This window comes from Oncorhynchus masou, chromosome 11, assembly GCF_036934945.1.
Source record: "Oncorhynchus masou masou isolate Uvic2021 chromosome 11, UVic_Omas_1.1, whole genome shotgun sequence".
Lineage (NCBI taxonomy): Eukaryota > Metazoa > Chordata > Actinopteri > Salmoniformes > Salmonidae > Oncorhynchus > Oncorhynchus masou.
The window spans coordinates 32828284-32845571 of NC_088222.1; the positions used below are offsets into that span (position 1 = coordinate 32828284).

Here is a 17288-nt window from a genome sequence, read left to right on the forward strand (position 1 = left end):
CCTTTTGTAGGGCTAGCCCCTCCCCTCAGAACAATTAACCCTAATTAATTAAGCAATTACCTAGTCAAACCTACATTTTCCATTAACTAAACATACTAAAGGATATACATTGCAACACGTTTTTTAAACAATATCACCACATAACATTTACAAAATTACATCACTACTGACAGTGTCTTTTAATATGCCCATTTACATTAATGAGCCATTTGGGACAGGCACTACAAAGTCAGCCCAATTCCCTTAGCTCGGGTCCTTATCCAGCATACCCAGAAACTACAGAGAGAGAGGAACAAAACAAACAAACAATGCGCTCATCCACAACATAGATAAGTATAATACATATTACTTATATTACAAATGAACACTGACAAGTGTGAAATGTATGTACTAAGACAGAAGTTAATTTGTGTGTCGACCCACATTTGTTAACTTATCTTATAACAAAGCAGGGAGGAGTGATGAATGTGTGCGTGCGTTAAAGAACCAAATGCTGCCAGTGACACACACACACACACACACACACACACACACACACACGCTCGGATGCATACACCTCTTAACCACTACTCCTTCTACGCTTCTGTTACTAAACCACGTAGGACTACCCCACAACCCCAGTTAAAGTTCTTAATTTCCCTTTTTCTCTTTCTGTTTAACGTTGCCCACCATGCCTCTCGCTCTTTCTTGTTTGTTCTCTCGCTCTCTCCACAGTCCAGTGGAGGGAGTCTCTCCCCACCCCTTCCCCCCAAACCCCAGTCCGATGTCCAGGTGAACACTGAGACACCCCTCGCCCCTCCCTCTGACCCTCAGCCTGTGGATCCTTCCCTCACCCCTCCCTCTGACCCCCCCATGGAGGATGAGCCCCTTTCCCAGCGTACGGTAGAGGTTGCCATTCCCCAGGTGGGAACCTTTGTCATCGAGTCAGAGGAGGGGGGGTACGATGATGAGGTAGCGCTCGACACTCAGCTCACCCAGCTGACTCTTCTTTGGTGTGCTGAAAAGTCTCTCTGCCTGTTTGGTGATTAGAATGAGGACATGTTCTCCTCTTGGCTCTTTTTATAGGGTTTTCACACTTGAGTAAATGTTCATTTAGAGCGATCTTCAAACCAGAGTCATGGTTAGCTCAGGGCAAGATTCTCACAGTTGGCATTTTCACCAAACTTCTTGGCAGACCAAGATAGCACTGCTATATTAGACTACAGTCAGTGTACTATCCTAGAAGATGAAACTAGCCTTGGGCTAGCTTTAAAAACATATTGTGTGAAAAGCCTATCCCTGTCAAGCCTACCTGCATCTAGCAACAGAAGCACTCTCTTCTATACAAAACAGAAGCCTTCGGTTCTCATCAGAGATATATGGACATACATTTCACCTAAACATTGACTCAATTCTCTGGAGAGTTTATTTTGAACTGCATCTCTGCAGCAAATGTGAAAAGTAAATGTGATTTGCACAGTTTGTATTACTATTGCCAACATAATATTTGATACATAGTTGATACATACTAAACTCTTGAGGGGAAAAGAAAAGTACAAGTTGAATAATGTAAGCGCATCGTCTCACTGCTCCTAACAATAAATGATTTGGTTTTGCTTGGTTTGGCATTTTATAGTAGTGTGTGGCGAATAATGTTGTCAAAGTGCTGCAGTAGAATCAATGTGGTTTAGTTTCAAACCCCCTCAGATGGACCATAGGCTGTCTGCTGGCTGTACCACAGTATGACTGTCTGTAGGGACTGTCAGTAGGGACTGTCTGTACCATAGGGACCTTGATCTTCACAGGGCTGCCTTTCAGAGGCCCTACTTCATAGACAGACTCTCCTTCATAGGACAATTTAAGCATGTACTTTGTCCCTCACATGACAGGGGCTGTGTATGTACCTCACAGTAGTAGAATAACTATTAACATATGCATGGCTTGCTGAGTGATGTACGGTATGCTCGTCGTGACAGAGTTGCATGGCCCAGGGCAGCTCAAATAGTGCTGTGCCAAAAAGGTCTATTATTTTGGGGACTCTCTCCGAGGGGTCCAAGGGATCTATTTTCTACTGTTGTAACATGCTTCCCCTCCTTGGCTACTGCAGGCCATGATGACTCCAAACATGCAGGGTATTATTATGTCCATTGGCAAGGCCAGGAGTGTGTTTGAAAGGCTTGGGCCCGAAGCCGCCTTCTTCAAGGTACATACATCCAGATCCCATTTCTCTCTTTCTTTTCTCTTTCACTCCTTTATTCATTCACTCACTATTTCTCTGCATGCCTCTCCACAACCATCTTCTCATCCCTTTTTACCTGGCATTTCTCCATCTGATCTTTTTGAGTTAGTTATTATTTTCAAAAGCATCTTCCAGAAGTGGGATTTGAGATTAATTTGAACACAGCAAACTTGAAACCAATCTTTGAGTTTTGGATGAGAAGGATAATGATGATGATGATCTCGACAACTCTTACGCGGAAGACACTAGTTTTGTCTCCTGCTGCTGTAGATGTTTGTCAGTGTTGTAATATAGGCCTACACTCTGAAGTTCTAATGCTTATTGAGCCGACCATGTCCATTCACCCCATGCTTTTTGTTTTTCAGGCCATTAAGGTGGAGTACACCCGTCTGCTGAGGTTTGCCCAGGAGGACACGGCCCTGGAGAATGACTACCGTCTGCAGCACGTCATCGTCTACTTCATCCAGAACCAGGCCCCCAAGAAGATCCTGGAGAGAACCCTCCTCATGCAGTTCGCAGACCGCAACCTAAGCTTTGACGAACGGTCTGTATGGGTTACACCACCATGACCGTCTTATCTCTATTAAAATAGTGGTTAGAGTCGAAAGGTTGCTAGATCGAATCCCCGAGCTGACAAGATAAAAATCTGTCGTTCTGCCCCTGAACAAGGCAATTAACCCACTGTTCCTAGGTCGTCATTGTCAATAAGAATTTATTAACTGACTTGCCTAGTTAAATAAAAAAAAATGTAAATAAGATAAAACAAAGACAACACCAGATTATTACTGCTGAACTTCCCAAATTCACCAGCAGAGGGTAGCAAAAAGCAAAGCCTTTGAATATGTTATATGATCTGAAATGACCTGAAGTGGTTTATGAAGTCAACTATAGCTTGATAATGTCTGTTAGATTTATTCCAGTAGGACAGCCTTACAGAACTTTTATAGAGCTGAAAATCTTGTATATTTTGCACCAGTGTAAAACATCCTACCCTGCCATATATCCAGCTACTTTATAACTTTGCCCTTTTTGAGGAATAAAGAAGAACATCAAATTTTTCTGGATAAATCACATCTCTTCTAATGTCTCAAAGTTCTCGCACACGCACTGAGATGTTTGTGGTAATCCATTTTCTTGAATTCATTGATTCAACTCTCCTCTTCTGAGCGGTATAATTATGTGGTCTCAATAAGAACCTCTGGAAAGGAGGAACGTCTGGTTAGGTAGTAAGGAGTGATTCATTGGGCCTGTGTTTCACGGCCGCGAGACCACGTGTAATATTTAGTCTCCTGGAGTAGCTAGTACTTCACCAGTACTCATCGTACCACTGCCAAGCTGCTGTAACATCACTCTCCCTTTCCTCTTTCTCTCTCACTTTCCCTTTCTCTCCATTCCCCCCCTTCTCTCTCTCAGGTGTAAGAGCATTATGAAGGTGGCCCGTGCCAAACTAGACCTTGTTAAGCCAGAAGAGGTCAACATGGAGGAGTATGAGGTCAGCGTTCTGCAACACTCTGCTTTTGACTGGTTTCAAATGTTTGGTCTGGTACATACAAATCTATATACCAGTCAAGAGTTTGGACACACCTACTCATCCCAGGGTTTTTCTTTATTTTTACTATTTTCTACATTATAGAATAATAGTGAAGACATCAAAACTATGAAAAAACACATGGAATCCTGTAGTAACCAAAAAAGTGTTACACAAATTCTTCAAAGTAGCCACCCTTTGCCTTGATGACAGGTTTGCACATTCTTGGCATTCTCTCAACCAGCTTCGTGAGGTTGTCACCTGGAATGCATTTCAATTAACAGGTGTGCCTTGTTAAAAGTTAATTTGTGGAATTTCTTTCCTTTATGCGTTTGAACCAATCAGTTGTGTTGTGACAAGGTGAGGGGGTATACAGAAGATAGCCCTATTTGGTAAAAGACCAAGTCCATATTATGGCAGGAACAGCTCAAATAAGCAAAGAGAAATAGTCCATGACTTTTAAGACATGAAGGTCAGTCAATCGTGGAAAATTTCAAGAACTTTGAAAGTTTCTTCAAGTGCAGTCGCAAAAACCATCAAATGCTATGATTGAACTGGCTCTCATGAGGACCACCATGGGAAAAGGAAGACCCAGAATTACCTTTGCTGCAGAGGATAAGTTCATTAGTTTGCTTTGGAGTTCAAGTAACAGACACATCTCAACTGTTCAGAGGAGACTGCGTGAATCAGGCCTTCATGGTTGAATTTCTGCAAAGAAACCACTAATAAAGGACACTAATAAATAAGAGACTTGCTTGGGCCAAGAAATGAGCAATGGAGCAATCTGTCCTTTGGTTTGGAGGAAAATTTGAAAATGTTGGTTCTAACCGCTGTGTCTAAGGGATTTGTGAATATTCTATAGCAATATAGAGTGGGAAAGCGGCCGTGCGTTTCGATAATTAATAGACACTGCCGTAAATAAAACCGAAATAAAAACATCTGTCTTGTCCAGGAGTAGAGTCTATGCAGACCGACTGCACCATTGCCAATCAGAGAGCTACATTAGGTCTACATGCAAACAAGCCATTTGCTACAAGGGCCTGCCATCATTCACTTTGATCTGGACTGTGTGTTTACAGGCAGTTGCAACAGTGCAAATTTGAGTCATTAGAACACATTCTGCAAAAGCCACAAAATACACATGAATTGTAAGGACTCTTACATTTGTGAACTTTACGGTCCTATTGGCCAAACAACCTATCCTTTTATGGTTATCTTTTACTATATGCACATCAACAAGATCAACCACTAATGCTAGGCAGAGCAAGATGAGCTAAAATCTGAAGAAGGATCATTAGATAAACCCTCAAACTTTTTCAGCTAGTTGGCTGTCAAAATTGCACTGATAAACAATGGGGAATAGCCTGCTCGTCCTTCTGCAGCTAGCCTGTCAATACATGTGTCGTCCCAACCAAGCACCCAAGCTAACTGGCTAAGGTAGCTAGCTACTTCCAGACACAAATGAGAGAGCACGTCACTGAGCATTTTACTCGCCCTAGCAGAGCTATTTACATGTTATATAGAGCGTTCGTGAGGAACTAGTACTTTTTTTGCCTACGTTTACTGACACCGGTCATATTCAGCGGGTCTTGCTGCATAACAGTCATTCAAAAGAGCTCGCTAGTATAGTGATTCACATTTCTTGCTAGCTAACCAAATGACACATGCATCTCTAGCTGTGTAGCCACTGAAAAATTATATGAGGAGACAGTCAGTCACTGCATGTGTGGTTCCCACCGTGAAGCATGGAGGAGGTGGTGTGGGGGGTGCTTTGCTGGTGACACTGTCGGTGATTTATTTAGAATTCAAGGCACCCTTAACCAGCATGGCTACCAGAGCATTCTGCAGCGATACTGTCTCACCTGTTTTGCGCTTAGTCCCACTATCATTTGTTTTTCAACAGGGCAATGACCCAACACACCCCCAGGCTGTGTGAGGGCTATTTGACCAAGAATGAGGGTGCTCCATTAGATTACCTGGCCTCCACAATCACCCAACCTCAACCCAATTGAGATGATTTGGGATGAGTTGGACTGCAGAGTAAAGGAAAGAAGCCAACAAGTGCTCAGCATAAGTGGGAACTCCTTGTTGGGAAAGCATTCCAGGTTAAGCTGGTTGAGAATGCCAAGAGTGTGCAAAGCTGTCATCAAGGCAAAGGGTGTCTACTTTGAAGAATCTAAAATTATATTTAGATTTGTTATAAAAAAAAAATGGGTTACTACATGATTCCATATGTGTTATTTCATAATTTGATGTCTTCACTATTATTCTACAATGTAGAACATAGTAAAAAATAAAGACCTTTTCAATGAGTAGGTGTCCAGTTAAGTCAGTTAAGAACAAATTCTTACTTACAATGACGGCCTACCGTGGCCAAACCCTAACCGGGATGATGCTGGGCCAATTGTGCGCCGCCCTATGGGACTCCTAATCACGTCCGGTTGTGATACAGCCTGGCATCGAACCAGGGTCTGTAGTAACACCTCAAGCACTGAGATGCAGTGCCTTAGACCACTGCGCAACTCTGGAGCCCAAATGACATGAGATGAGCATGTGCACAATATTTAGCATTAAAGTAAAAGGTTTAAATGATTATAATCTCTACATTTGAACTGATACCACTAACCCTTCTATCCAATGGAAGAAAAACACGGATGTGATGTTAATCTTCAATGTTAGATCCAAATGCTCCAGATCCGTCCTTAAAATCCTTTAGAGCTCATTTATGAACCTTTGGCCCCTACATTTTTCCCAGATGTGGCATCAGGACTACAGGAATTTCCGCGAGACAACAATCTTTCTGATGATTGGCTTAGAGCTGTTCCAGAAGAAATGGTGAGACTCTGCTAATTGGCAGGACTGTTATTACATTCAGCTCTCCACAATGCAGAGCTTCTAACTCGTGTCCTTTTCTTACTTTAAGCGTGAACTGATATTCTTGAACCAACTGATATTCTTGAACCATTTCTGTATTGAAAATATTGTTTTGAAAATAGAGATTGAAATTCTCTCTGTAGATGATTGCATTATTAATGGTAAGACCCGAACTTCTTAAAAAGTCACCTGCAGAGGGCAGCAGATCCCAGCAGATCCTTCTGGAGCATAGAGCTCAGTCTGGCATTGATCAAGATGGTTGTTCATGTATTTGGTTATTTCTTCTGTTAATTCTCCCTCCAGTACATCCGTTTTTAAATCCTATATGAAAAAAGCCTGATAGTTCCTTCTATAGTTTCCTTTTGTAATCACAGCTAAACCTGATTTGTTCTCTGCTGCCTCTCCTTGTGGTTAAGTTTGTACCACCCTGATGCTTCTATAATGTATCTTACTCTCCTGTGTGTCTGCTTTTCTGCAGCTTTGTGGAGGCTTTGATGTACCTGATCTACTCGTACCAGTACAACAGAGAGCTGTTGGTCAAAGGGCTGTACAGAGGTCACAACGATGAGCTCATAGGTCACTACCGCAGAGAGTGCCTGCTGGTGAGACAAACCTCTATCACTCACAATCATACAACTGAACCACTGCACTATTGCAAATCTCTGTCAGCAGTTGATTTTATTTAGTTAGTAAGTTCATGTAGGATTTTCTGATGCTAGCAGGTTTAGCATTTGGTACAGAAACTTTTAAAAGAGACAAAGTTGCAGCCTAAATGAGAGGAAGTGGTCCGAGTTAATCCATAGTGTTTTAAAGATCATCACAAGTTTCCAGTCAAAACAATAGGTCACCGTGGAAGTAGTTAAGTCATTCTCTTTGAAAATGAACACCACTATCGTCTTATCAGCAAGGCTGTCTGTCTCTGACCTCCTAACTCATCCTTGCCTTCCCTTGAGTCACGTTGACTCAGCCAAACTGTGATGTCGACCAAGATCATCCCTCCACCCAATAATCTCTAGGATTGATGCAAGGCTTGTTCCTGTTCTCGCTGAGATATTACATTGTCTTTTTTATTGCCCATAAAGATTCCCACAGAACTTTTCTCAGCAAATGCTCTTGGTGTGGGGGAAAGATCCTAATCTTTTCAATATTCTGATCAGACTACAGCTTCACTTTTGTTTTTCATGTCCCATCTCCAAACTATTTGTTAGGGCTTAGATGGAATGATTCCCTGGTCGGTCAGATCAAGCTGTGACTGGTCTGGTCTGAACCGGGAGAGAAAGAGGGGTTACCCTGATTCTCCCCGGTTGGTCCTGTTGCTGCTCCTGCACTCAGTAACCCTACACCGGCATTGTGCTCCTAATGTAATCATCCGAGTGGGAATAGGAAGCAGTAGGCCCAGCAAGTGTAAACACATTACCAGGATACATGGCTGTGTCCTGAGCTAACCTTGGCTCTGCTCCTTCAGGGCTCTGCTAGAGTTAGCCACCATCTCAGATCTCCGGCCAGAATGAACCCCTGGCTCCCCCTCCAGCCCCGCTGTTTACCTCCTTCTCTGTTTTAATTGAAAACACTGCTGACATTGACACATTGTGAACCCCCACCAAGTCTGTCTGGTTCCGGAATGGCCGTCTGCATCTGTGTAAGGTACCCCAGAGCTGAGGTCAGGGAGTTTCTGTGTCAACAGCATTGCAAGGCTTAGCTAAGGCGAAATAAGCAAAGTGCCTGTGTGCATCATGTAGTATGTCACTGCCCATGTCAGTACCCCATGCCTTGAGAACATCCTCTGACATTGACAATGTCTGTGGGGATGGGTGACTACCAGATAGTGGTAATTTATATATTTTTTATTTAACTAGGCAAGTCAGTTAACTTGTTATGGCTGCAATCCCGATATCGGGATAAGTGTCATCAACAACCGCTGAATAGCATAGCGCTACATTCAATAAATATTACTACAAATTTTTACATTCGTGAAATCACAAGTGCAATATAGGAAAACACAGTTTAGCCTTTTGTTAATCCACCTGTCGTGTCAGATTTTGAAATTATGCTTTACAGCGAAAGCAATCCAAGCGTTTGTGTAAATTTATCGATCGCACGATAAACATTAAGTACACTTAGCATCAGGTAGCTTGGTCACGAAAATCAGAAAAGCAATCAAATTAATCACATACCTTTGATATTCGGATGTTTTCACTCACGAGACTCCCAGTTGCACAACAAATGTTCCTTTTGTTCCATAAAGATGATTTTTATATCCAAAATACATCCGTTTGTTTGGCGCGTTATGTTCAGAAATCCACAGGAAAGAGCGGTCATGACAACACAGACGAAAATTCCAAATAGTTTCCATAATGTCCACAGAAACATGTCAAACGGTTTTTATAATCAATCCTCAGGTTGTTTTTAAAATATATAATCGATAATACACTGCTCAAAAAAATAAAGGGAACACTTAAACAACACAATGTAACTCCAAGTCAATCACACTTCTGCGAAATCAAACTGTCCACTTAGGAAGCAACACTGATTGACAATAAATTTCATTTGCTGTTGTGCAAATGGAATAGACAACAGCTGGAAATTATAGGCAATTAGCAAGACACCCCCAATAAAGGAGTGGTTCTGCAGGTGGTGACCACAGACAACTTCTCATTTCCTATGCTTCATGGCTGATGTTTTGGTCGCTTTTGAATGCTGGCGGTGCTTTCACCCTAGTGGTAGCATGAGACGGAGTCTACAACCCACACAAGTGGCTCAGGTAGTGCAGCTCATCCAAGATGGCACATCAATGCGAGCTGTGGCAAGGAGGTTTGCTGTGTCTGTCAGCGTAGTGTCCAGAGCATGGAGGCACTACCAGGAGACAGGCCAGTACATCAGGAGACGTGGAGGAGGCCGTAGGAGGGCAACAACCCAGCAGCGGGACCGCTACCTCCGCCTTTGTGCAAGGAGGAGCAGGAGGAGCACTGCCAGAGCCCTGCAAAATGACCTTCAGCAGGCCACAAATGTGCATATGTCTGCTAAAACGGTCAGAAACAGACTCCATGAGGGTGGTATAAGGGCCCGACATCCACAGGTGGGGGTTGTGCTTACAGCCCAACAGCGTGCAGGACGTTTGGCATTTGCCAGAGAACACCAAGATTGGCAAATTCGCCACTGGCGCCCTGTGCTCTTCACAGATGAAAGCAGGTTCACACTGAGCACGTGACAGACGTGACAGTCTGGAGACGCCGTGGAGAACGTTCTGCTGCCTGCAACATCCTCCAGCATGACCGGTATGGCGATGGGTCAGTCATGGTGTGGGGAGGCATTTCTTTGGGGGGCTGCATAGCCCTCATGTGCTCGCCAGAGGTAGCCTGACTGCCATTAGGTACCGAGATGAGATCCTCAGACCCCTTGTGAGACCATATGCTGGTGCGGTTGGCCCTGGGTTCCTCCTAATGCAAGACAATGCTAGACCTCATGTGGCTGGAGTGTGTCAGCAGTTCCTACAAGAGGCGTTGATGCTATGGACTGGCCCGACCGTTCCCCAGACCTGAATCCAATTGAGCACATCTGGGACATCATGTCTCGTTCCATCCACCAACGCCACGTTGCACCACAGACTGTCCAGGAGTTGGCGGATGCTTTAGTCCAGGTCTGGTAGGAGATCCCTCAGGAGACCATCCACCACCTCATCAGGAGCATGCCCAGGCGTTGTAGGGAGGTTATACAGGCACGTGGAGGCCACACACACTAATGAGCCTCATTTTGACTTGTTTTAAGGACATTACATCAAAGTTGAATCAGCCTGTAGTGTGGTTTTCCACTGTAATTTTGAGTGACTCCAAATCCAGACCTCCATGGGTTGATAAATTGGATTCCCATTGATAATTTTTGCGTGATTTTTGTTGTCAGCACATTCAACTATGTAAAGAAAAACGTATTTAATAAGAATATTTCATTCATTCAGATCTAGGATGTTATTTTAGTGTTCCCTTAATTTTTTTGAGCAGTGTATATCAACCGCGAATGTCTTTCACAGTAGGAGAGGGAAAGGAAATGGCTGTCCGAATTCTGTTGCGCAAGCCAAACTCATGTGACCACTTGACTCAATGTTATCGTTCTGGCTCATTTTTCAAAATAAAAGCCTGAAACTATGTCTGAAGACTGACACCTTGAGGAAGCAATGGGAAAAGGAATCTGGTTCATATCCCTTTAAATCCAGCAAAGGGAGGCTATGGAATATGGAGTTTTCAAAATAGAAGCCACTTCCTGTTTTTGTTTTTCCTCAGGGTTTCGTCTGCAATATCGGTTCTGTTATACTCAGACAATATTTTGACAGTTTTGGAAACTTTAGTGTTTTCTATCCAATAATAATATGCATATATTAGCAACTGAGACTGAGGAGCTGGCCGTTTACAATGGGCACCTTTTCATCCAAGCTACTCAATACTTCCCCTGCAGCCATAAAAAGTTAAGAACAAATTCCTTTTTACAATGACGGTCTAGGAACAGTGGGTTAACTGCCTTGTTCAGGGACAGAACGACAGATTTTGACCTTGTTTGCTCAAGGATTCGATGTATTAACCTTTTGGTTACTGGCCCAATGCTCTAACTACTAGGCTATCTAACGCCCCCAGCAATGCAAATGGTCTGTGTCTTACCTGGGTTGCAGCCCCTCACACAGAGGTGGTCTCTAATGTAAAATACATATACATTAATACATAGGAACATGTAATACTTGGCTGTCCTGTAAATCTGTTTTGAGAGAGTAGCTAATACTGGTAAATTTGTTAGCATACCACTTCAAGCTAATCCCTAGCATATGAAGCAAATCCATAATTCATCGATCTATATGCATGTGCTTTGCCCATAGAAACTGAACGAGAATGCGGCGGGGATGTTTGAGTCTGGTGAGGAGCTGGAGGTTTGCAATGGGCTGAGCATCATGAATGAGCTGGTGGTGCCGTGTATCCCCCTACTGCTTGTCCACGACACAGAGAAGGACCTGCTGGCTGTGGAGGACATGAGGAACCGCTGGTGCTCCTACCTGGGGCAGGAGATGGAGCGTGAGTTTTTGTTTGTTTGGATTATTTTTAACCCAAATTTGAAGATTAGGGGACTAATCTACCAAGAGTCTAAAAATGTCATAGGGCAGAGGGACCACAGAGCATTTTCACACTACTGACCCAGCTGTACTGTGCTGTGCTGTATGTACCCATAAAACATTGTAATATACGATGCAATCGCCCTATTGTGTTAAAGCTTTTATGATCGGTCTAGTAGGAGGATAGGTTATTGGCCATTTTTTGTTTTTGTTTAAAATTTTACCCCCTTTTCTCCCCAATTTCGTGATATCCAATAGTTAGTAACTACTATCTTGTCTCATCGCTACAACTCCCATACGGGCTCGGGAGAGACTAAGGTCGAAAGCCATGCACCCTCCGAAACACAACCCAACCAAGCCGCACTGCTTCTTAACACAGCGCGCATCCAACCCGGAAGCCAGCCAGCTGCGATGCAGTGCCCTTGACCACTGTGCCATCCAACCCGGAAACCAGCCAGCTGCGATGCAGTGCCCTAGACCACTGTGCCACCGGGGAGGCCCGACATTTGGTTTTCTACCTAGCATGGAGGGATATTCACGGCCCGACTGGATCATTTTTTTCTTAAAAAGCTTAAACTAATTTCAACTTGTCATTCGATTTTTCTATTGGCTATTGATATTGTTTGTTCCTTCTCATTATTAGTCCCCTAGCTACCTTACCCTTTTAGGGTATTCGAATAACGTTTTGAGATGGAACTCCGTTACATTCATTGTTTGATCAGGAGAAAGCCATGCACAGAACGATGAAGCATAGCCTTCCGTCATGAAGAGAGAAGGCAATATTGGCTGTGTTTTTCTTAGATATGGTAATTTTCACGTTTTCATACATTTTTAGAATGTTTGGTAATTACTAAGGCATTTGTGAATATTCTATAGCAATATAGAGTGGGAAAGGGACCGTGTGTTTGGACAATTAATAGACACGGTAGGAGTCTATGCAGACCGAGTGCACTGTTGCCAATCAGAGCTACAGTAGGTGTTCATGCAAACAAACCATTTGCTACAAGGGCCTGCCATAATTCACTTTGAACTGGACTGTGTGTTTATAGGTAACAGTGTAAATATGGATCATTAGAACGCGTTCTGCAAAAGCCACAATACACTTGAATGGATTTCTGCAAATATGTAGCTAAATGCCTTGGAAGTCCTCTTACATTTGTGAACTTTACAGTCCTATTGATCAAACAACCATAAAAAGGTAGGTTATATTTTACTATATGCACATCAACTAATGCTAGCCAGAGCAATATGAGCTAAAATCTGAAGAAGGATCATTAGATAAACCCTCAAACTTTTTCAGCTAGTTGGCTGTCAAAATTGCACGGATAAACAATGGGGAATAGCCTGCTCATCCTTCTGCAACTTGTCTGCCAATACATGAGTCATCCCAACCAAGCACCCAAGCTAACTGGCTAAGGTAGCTAGCTACTTCCAGAGACAAATGAGAGGACACCTCACTGACCATTTTACTTGCCTTAGCAGAGCTGTTTACATGTTATATAGAGCGTTCGTGAGGAACTAGTACTTTTTTTTTTTGCCTACGTTTACTGACACCGGACATATTCAGCGGGTCATACTTTAAAAAGAATTCATGCTATCTGCATAACAGTCGTTCAGTAAGGTGATTCACATTTCTTGCTAGCCAACCAAATGACACGTGCATCTTTAGCTGTGTAGCCACTGAAAAATTATGCGAGGAGATAAGTCAGTCACTCACCCTCTCCAATGACATGACGTCCTAGCTAGATAAATGGATACTCTAGCATATTAACCACGTTATGATTGACTTGTGATCATTGCCTTTGCTAGTTTGATTGTATTGACATTCCCAGCCTTAGTTACATTTCTGTTTCTGTCCAAAATATTTATTCATTGGAACTGACAGTGGAACTGAATGGAGGCAGCAAACCATGTACCAGGCCAGCTGTGATTTGAAACCTTATAGCAGTAGTTTTTGGACTAGCAAGAAATATATTGGTGAATTATATTAATCATGCATTGAACTGCATTGCTCTATTCTGCCAACAATGCCTTAGTGTATGTCATGGAATGTTGAGTCAAATATAACCTATTTTGAAAACTTAAAGTTGGTTTTGTAGCATAAACTGGGAATTGTATATTTTTGACTGATATATTATGATTGTCTGTTTCATATCTGCAAAGTAGCTAAAATGCTGTCAGTTTCACTTTGAGTGTCCATTATTTTTAAAGTATAGGTTTAGGCTATAGCCCATGCATCTGACAGAGAGCGAGAGAAACAATATTTTTTGACTGGGCATTTTGCGCCGCTTTGGTGGAATTCTCCGCTCTTTCTGGCCTACATTCAAATCAAATTTATAAAGCCCTCTCTTACATCAGCTGATATCGCAAAGTGCTGTACAGAAACCCAGCCTAAAACCCCAAACAGCAAGCAATGCAGGTGTAGAAGCACGGTGGCTAGGAAAAACTCCCCAAATTCCTCCTCTCTTGCGTTCTGTAGGCTATATAACATATTTATTGAAATAGCCTATAGGAATAGGACAATTACTCGGAATGTCACTTGTGTAATGCCCTGTTGTGCGCTGCAGGACTGTTTTCTTTTTTATTGCCAGGCTCCAGTCAAGTTCAAATAGGCTAAACCATCATCTGTCACATCACGATGTTATCACCATCGACAATGGCTGTCAATCATCGTCGATAGGCGATGCTATTGTAATATCGTCTTGCCTTATTAGGCACCCTCGGTAGTTGCTGGAACCAACAATAACATATCTGAGGCAACACAGTACGGTTTGGGCTAGTGCAATAATGTGAAAAGAGTACAAGAGCCTAGAGGCAGGGGGGTTCGATTTTTGGTACTGGAGATCTGTTGGATGATTGGTTGTTTTTCTGCTGTAGTTTAATTTGGGAGTTACATGGAACATGGTCAGGGACACGGTCAAATTAGTTGATATTAGCAGCCAGAACAGGCAAGCCATAACAACCAGGGATATACCCACTTTGTGTTGGCAGAATGTGACCCAAATTGTTAGTTCCGAGAACGTGGTTCAGTGGAGTTCTAGCCTCTACTCCAAGAAAAAGTTTGATTGGTTTTCAGAAAAGTGACCCAGCAGCATCTTCTTAGAACTACAGCCAACCCTGGGTGCCTCATCTTGTTTTCTCAATCTGTGTTTTCCTAGAGGAGCATGCTTACCTCGAGCTTCTGCTATCACACTGAAAATATTTAGCTTATGATTTATCTGTTTGGTAACTGGATGTGACTGAAGAGTGACGCATGCAAGGACTTTGAAATAATCACTTTCTCCAACTCTTTCTTTTTCTCTCTGCCCTCTCCGTTATTGTTCTCCCCCTCCTGCTGCAGCCAACCTGCAGGAGAAGCTGACTGACTTCCTACCCAAGTTACTTGACTGCTCGACAGAGATAAAAAGCTTCCACGACCCTCCAAAGCTGCCCACCTACTCCACTCTGGAGCTGGTTGAGCGCTATGGCCGTGTCATGGCCTCCTTGAGCCGGGTGCCTGCGGACGGGAGATGAGCTGAGGGGGCAGGAGCCCCCCTCACAGTCCCACGGCCCCTTCAGCACCCAGGCCACTCACCAATGGAACTCTTTTAACCCATGCCTTCCTTATAAACCAGGGGTCACTCGCTATAGCTGTTACTCCTCTATCTCTTTTGCTGCTATAGGTTTTATCATTATAATACTTATTATTTTAATCCAATTTAAGTAAAATGCAACAGAAATGAATGAATAGACAGTTGGAAAAGGAAGAGCAGGGGTAGTGGAAATGGCGCTCTTGCAGTGATTGAAAGCCAGTGCATGCTGCTCCAAGCTTTAAATGAGGTGGGGTGTTTTTTGTTGTTGTTCAGTTTATGTCCCCTCCCACCCCCACCCGCCTCTTTCTTAAAGCACCCCTTCTCTGCAGAAGAATGGGTGCTCTGCCACCAGTTTGGTACAGTATTATCACGTTTTTGTTTTATTTTTCTAAAGGAAGCGACAAAATGAGAACCTTGAGATTTTATCAGCGGCTTTAAGTATCTCAAGTGGGTCTGTGAACTCTGGACTGCACCAGAATGGGAAGTTTTAAGTGCTGTGGTAGACAGCCATGGACACTCTGTGGCTTGTTAATAAATCAAGATAATAAAATTTTATTTATGGCCCTTTTAGGCCAAATACATCGTTCCTTTGTCTGATGTCCCATGTCTTTATTTCTGCACTAACACTGATATGATGCAATCATGTATTACACGCCTGTTAACTGTGTGAATGTAGAGGTAACTGCCAAAATAAAGGAAACACCTAAATAAAGTGTCTTACAGGTCCAATTCAGCCATTTCTATCTCAATATCAAATCATTTCTGGATAACAAGTAAGTTGCTGTGGGTTTTTTTATCTAATAAAATGGTCAAAATAAACCATAGCTTTTCAGCAAAGAGCAATTTCTCAAGCAAGAATTAAGCTAGGACTGTCTGGGAGTGGACTGAGTGTGGAGGAGAAAACGACAGTTGAAGTCGGAAGTTTACATACACTTAGGTTGGAGTCATTAAAACTTGTTTTTCAACCACCACAAATTTATTGTTAACAATCTATAGTTTTGGCAAGTCGGTTAAGACTTCTACTTGGTGAATAACGCAAGTCATTTTTCCAACAATTGTTTACAGACAGATTATTTCACTTACAATTCCAGTGGGTCAGAAGTTTACATACAGTCGTGGCCAATAGTTTTGAGAATGACATATTAATTTTCAGTCTGCTGCCTCAGTTTGTATGATGGCAATTTGCCTATACACTAGAATGTTATGAAGAGTGATCAGATGAATTGCAAAGTCCCTCTTTGCCATGCAAATGAACTGAATCCCGCCAAAAAAAAACATTTCCACTGCATTTCAGGCCTGCCACAAAAGGACCAGCTGACATGTCAGTGATTCTCTTGTTAACACAGGTGTGTGTGTTGTGGAAGACACGGCTGGAGATCACCCTGTCATGCTGATTGAGATCGAATAACAGACTGGTAGCTTCAAAAGGAGGGTGGTGCTTGGAGTCATTGTTCTTCCTCTGTCATCCATGGTTAACTGCAAGGAAACATGTGCCGTCATCATTGCTTTGCAAAAAAGGCGCCTCACAGGCAAGCATATTGCTGCCATTGAGATTACACCTAAATCAACCATTTATCGGATCATCAAGAACTTCAAGGAGATCGGTTCAATTGTTGTGAAGAAGGCTTCAGGGCGCCCAAGAAAGTTCAGCAAGTGCCAGGACCATCTCCTAAAGTTGATTCAGCTGCGGGATCGGGGCACCACCAGTACAGAGCTTGCTCGGGAATGGCAGCAGGCAGGTGTGAGTGCATCTGCACGCACAGTGAGGTGAAGACTTTTGGAGGGTGGCTTGGTGTCAAGAAGGGCAGCAAAGAATTCTCTCCAGGAAAAACATCAGTGACAGACTAATATTCTGCAAAAAGTACAGGGATTGGACTGCTGAGGACAGGGGTAAAGTCATTTTCACTGATGAATCCCCTTTCCAATTGTTTGGGGCATCCAGAAAGAAGCTTGTCCGGAGAAGACAAGGTAAGTGCTACCATCAGTCCTTGTGTCATGCCAACAGTA

The 17288-nt window shown here is 43.0% G+C and overlaps 1 protein-coding gene across 7 annotated transcripts in view; it reads left to right on the plus strand.

The window, feature by feature from the left end:
- Positions 1-15867, plus strand: part of LOC135548559 (ubiquitin carboxyl-terminal hydrolase 25-like) — a 49867-nt gene extending 34000 nt beyond the window's left edge. For 5 of the 7 annotated variants that reach the window (XM_064978295.1, XM_064978296.1, XM_064978298.1 and 2 more), the window contains exons 19-24: positions 2584-2762; positions 3632-3710; positions 6502-6581; positions 7099-7222; positions 11479-11671; positions 15050-15867. In XM_064978295.1, coding sequence (XP_064834367.1) covers positions 2584-2762; positions 3632-3710; positions 6502-6581; positions 7099-7222; positions 11479-11671; positions 15050-15222 — 828 coding nt within the window. In that variant the 3' untranslated portion in view covers positions 15223-15867. Of the gene's footprint in view, positions 1-783; positions 952-2086; positions 2183-2583; positions 2763-3631; positions 3711-6501; positions 6582-7098; positions 7223-11478; positions 11672-15049 lie in introns of all 7 variants that reach the window. The other 2 variants (XM_064978300.1, XM_064978301.1) reach the window with 2 other exon arrangements.
- Positions 15868-17288: the final 1421 nt, after the last annotated feature.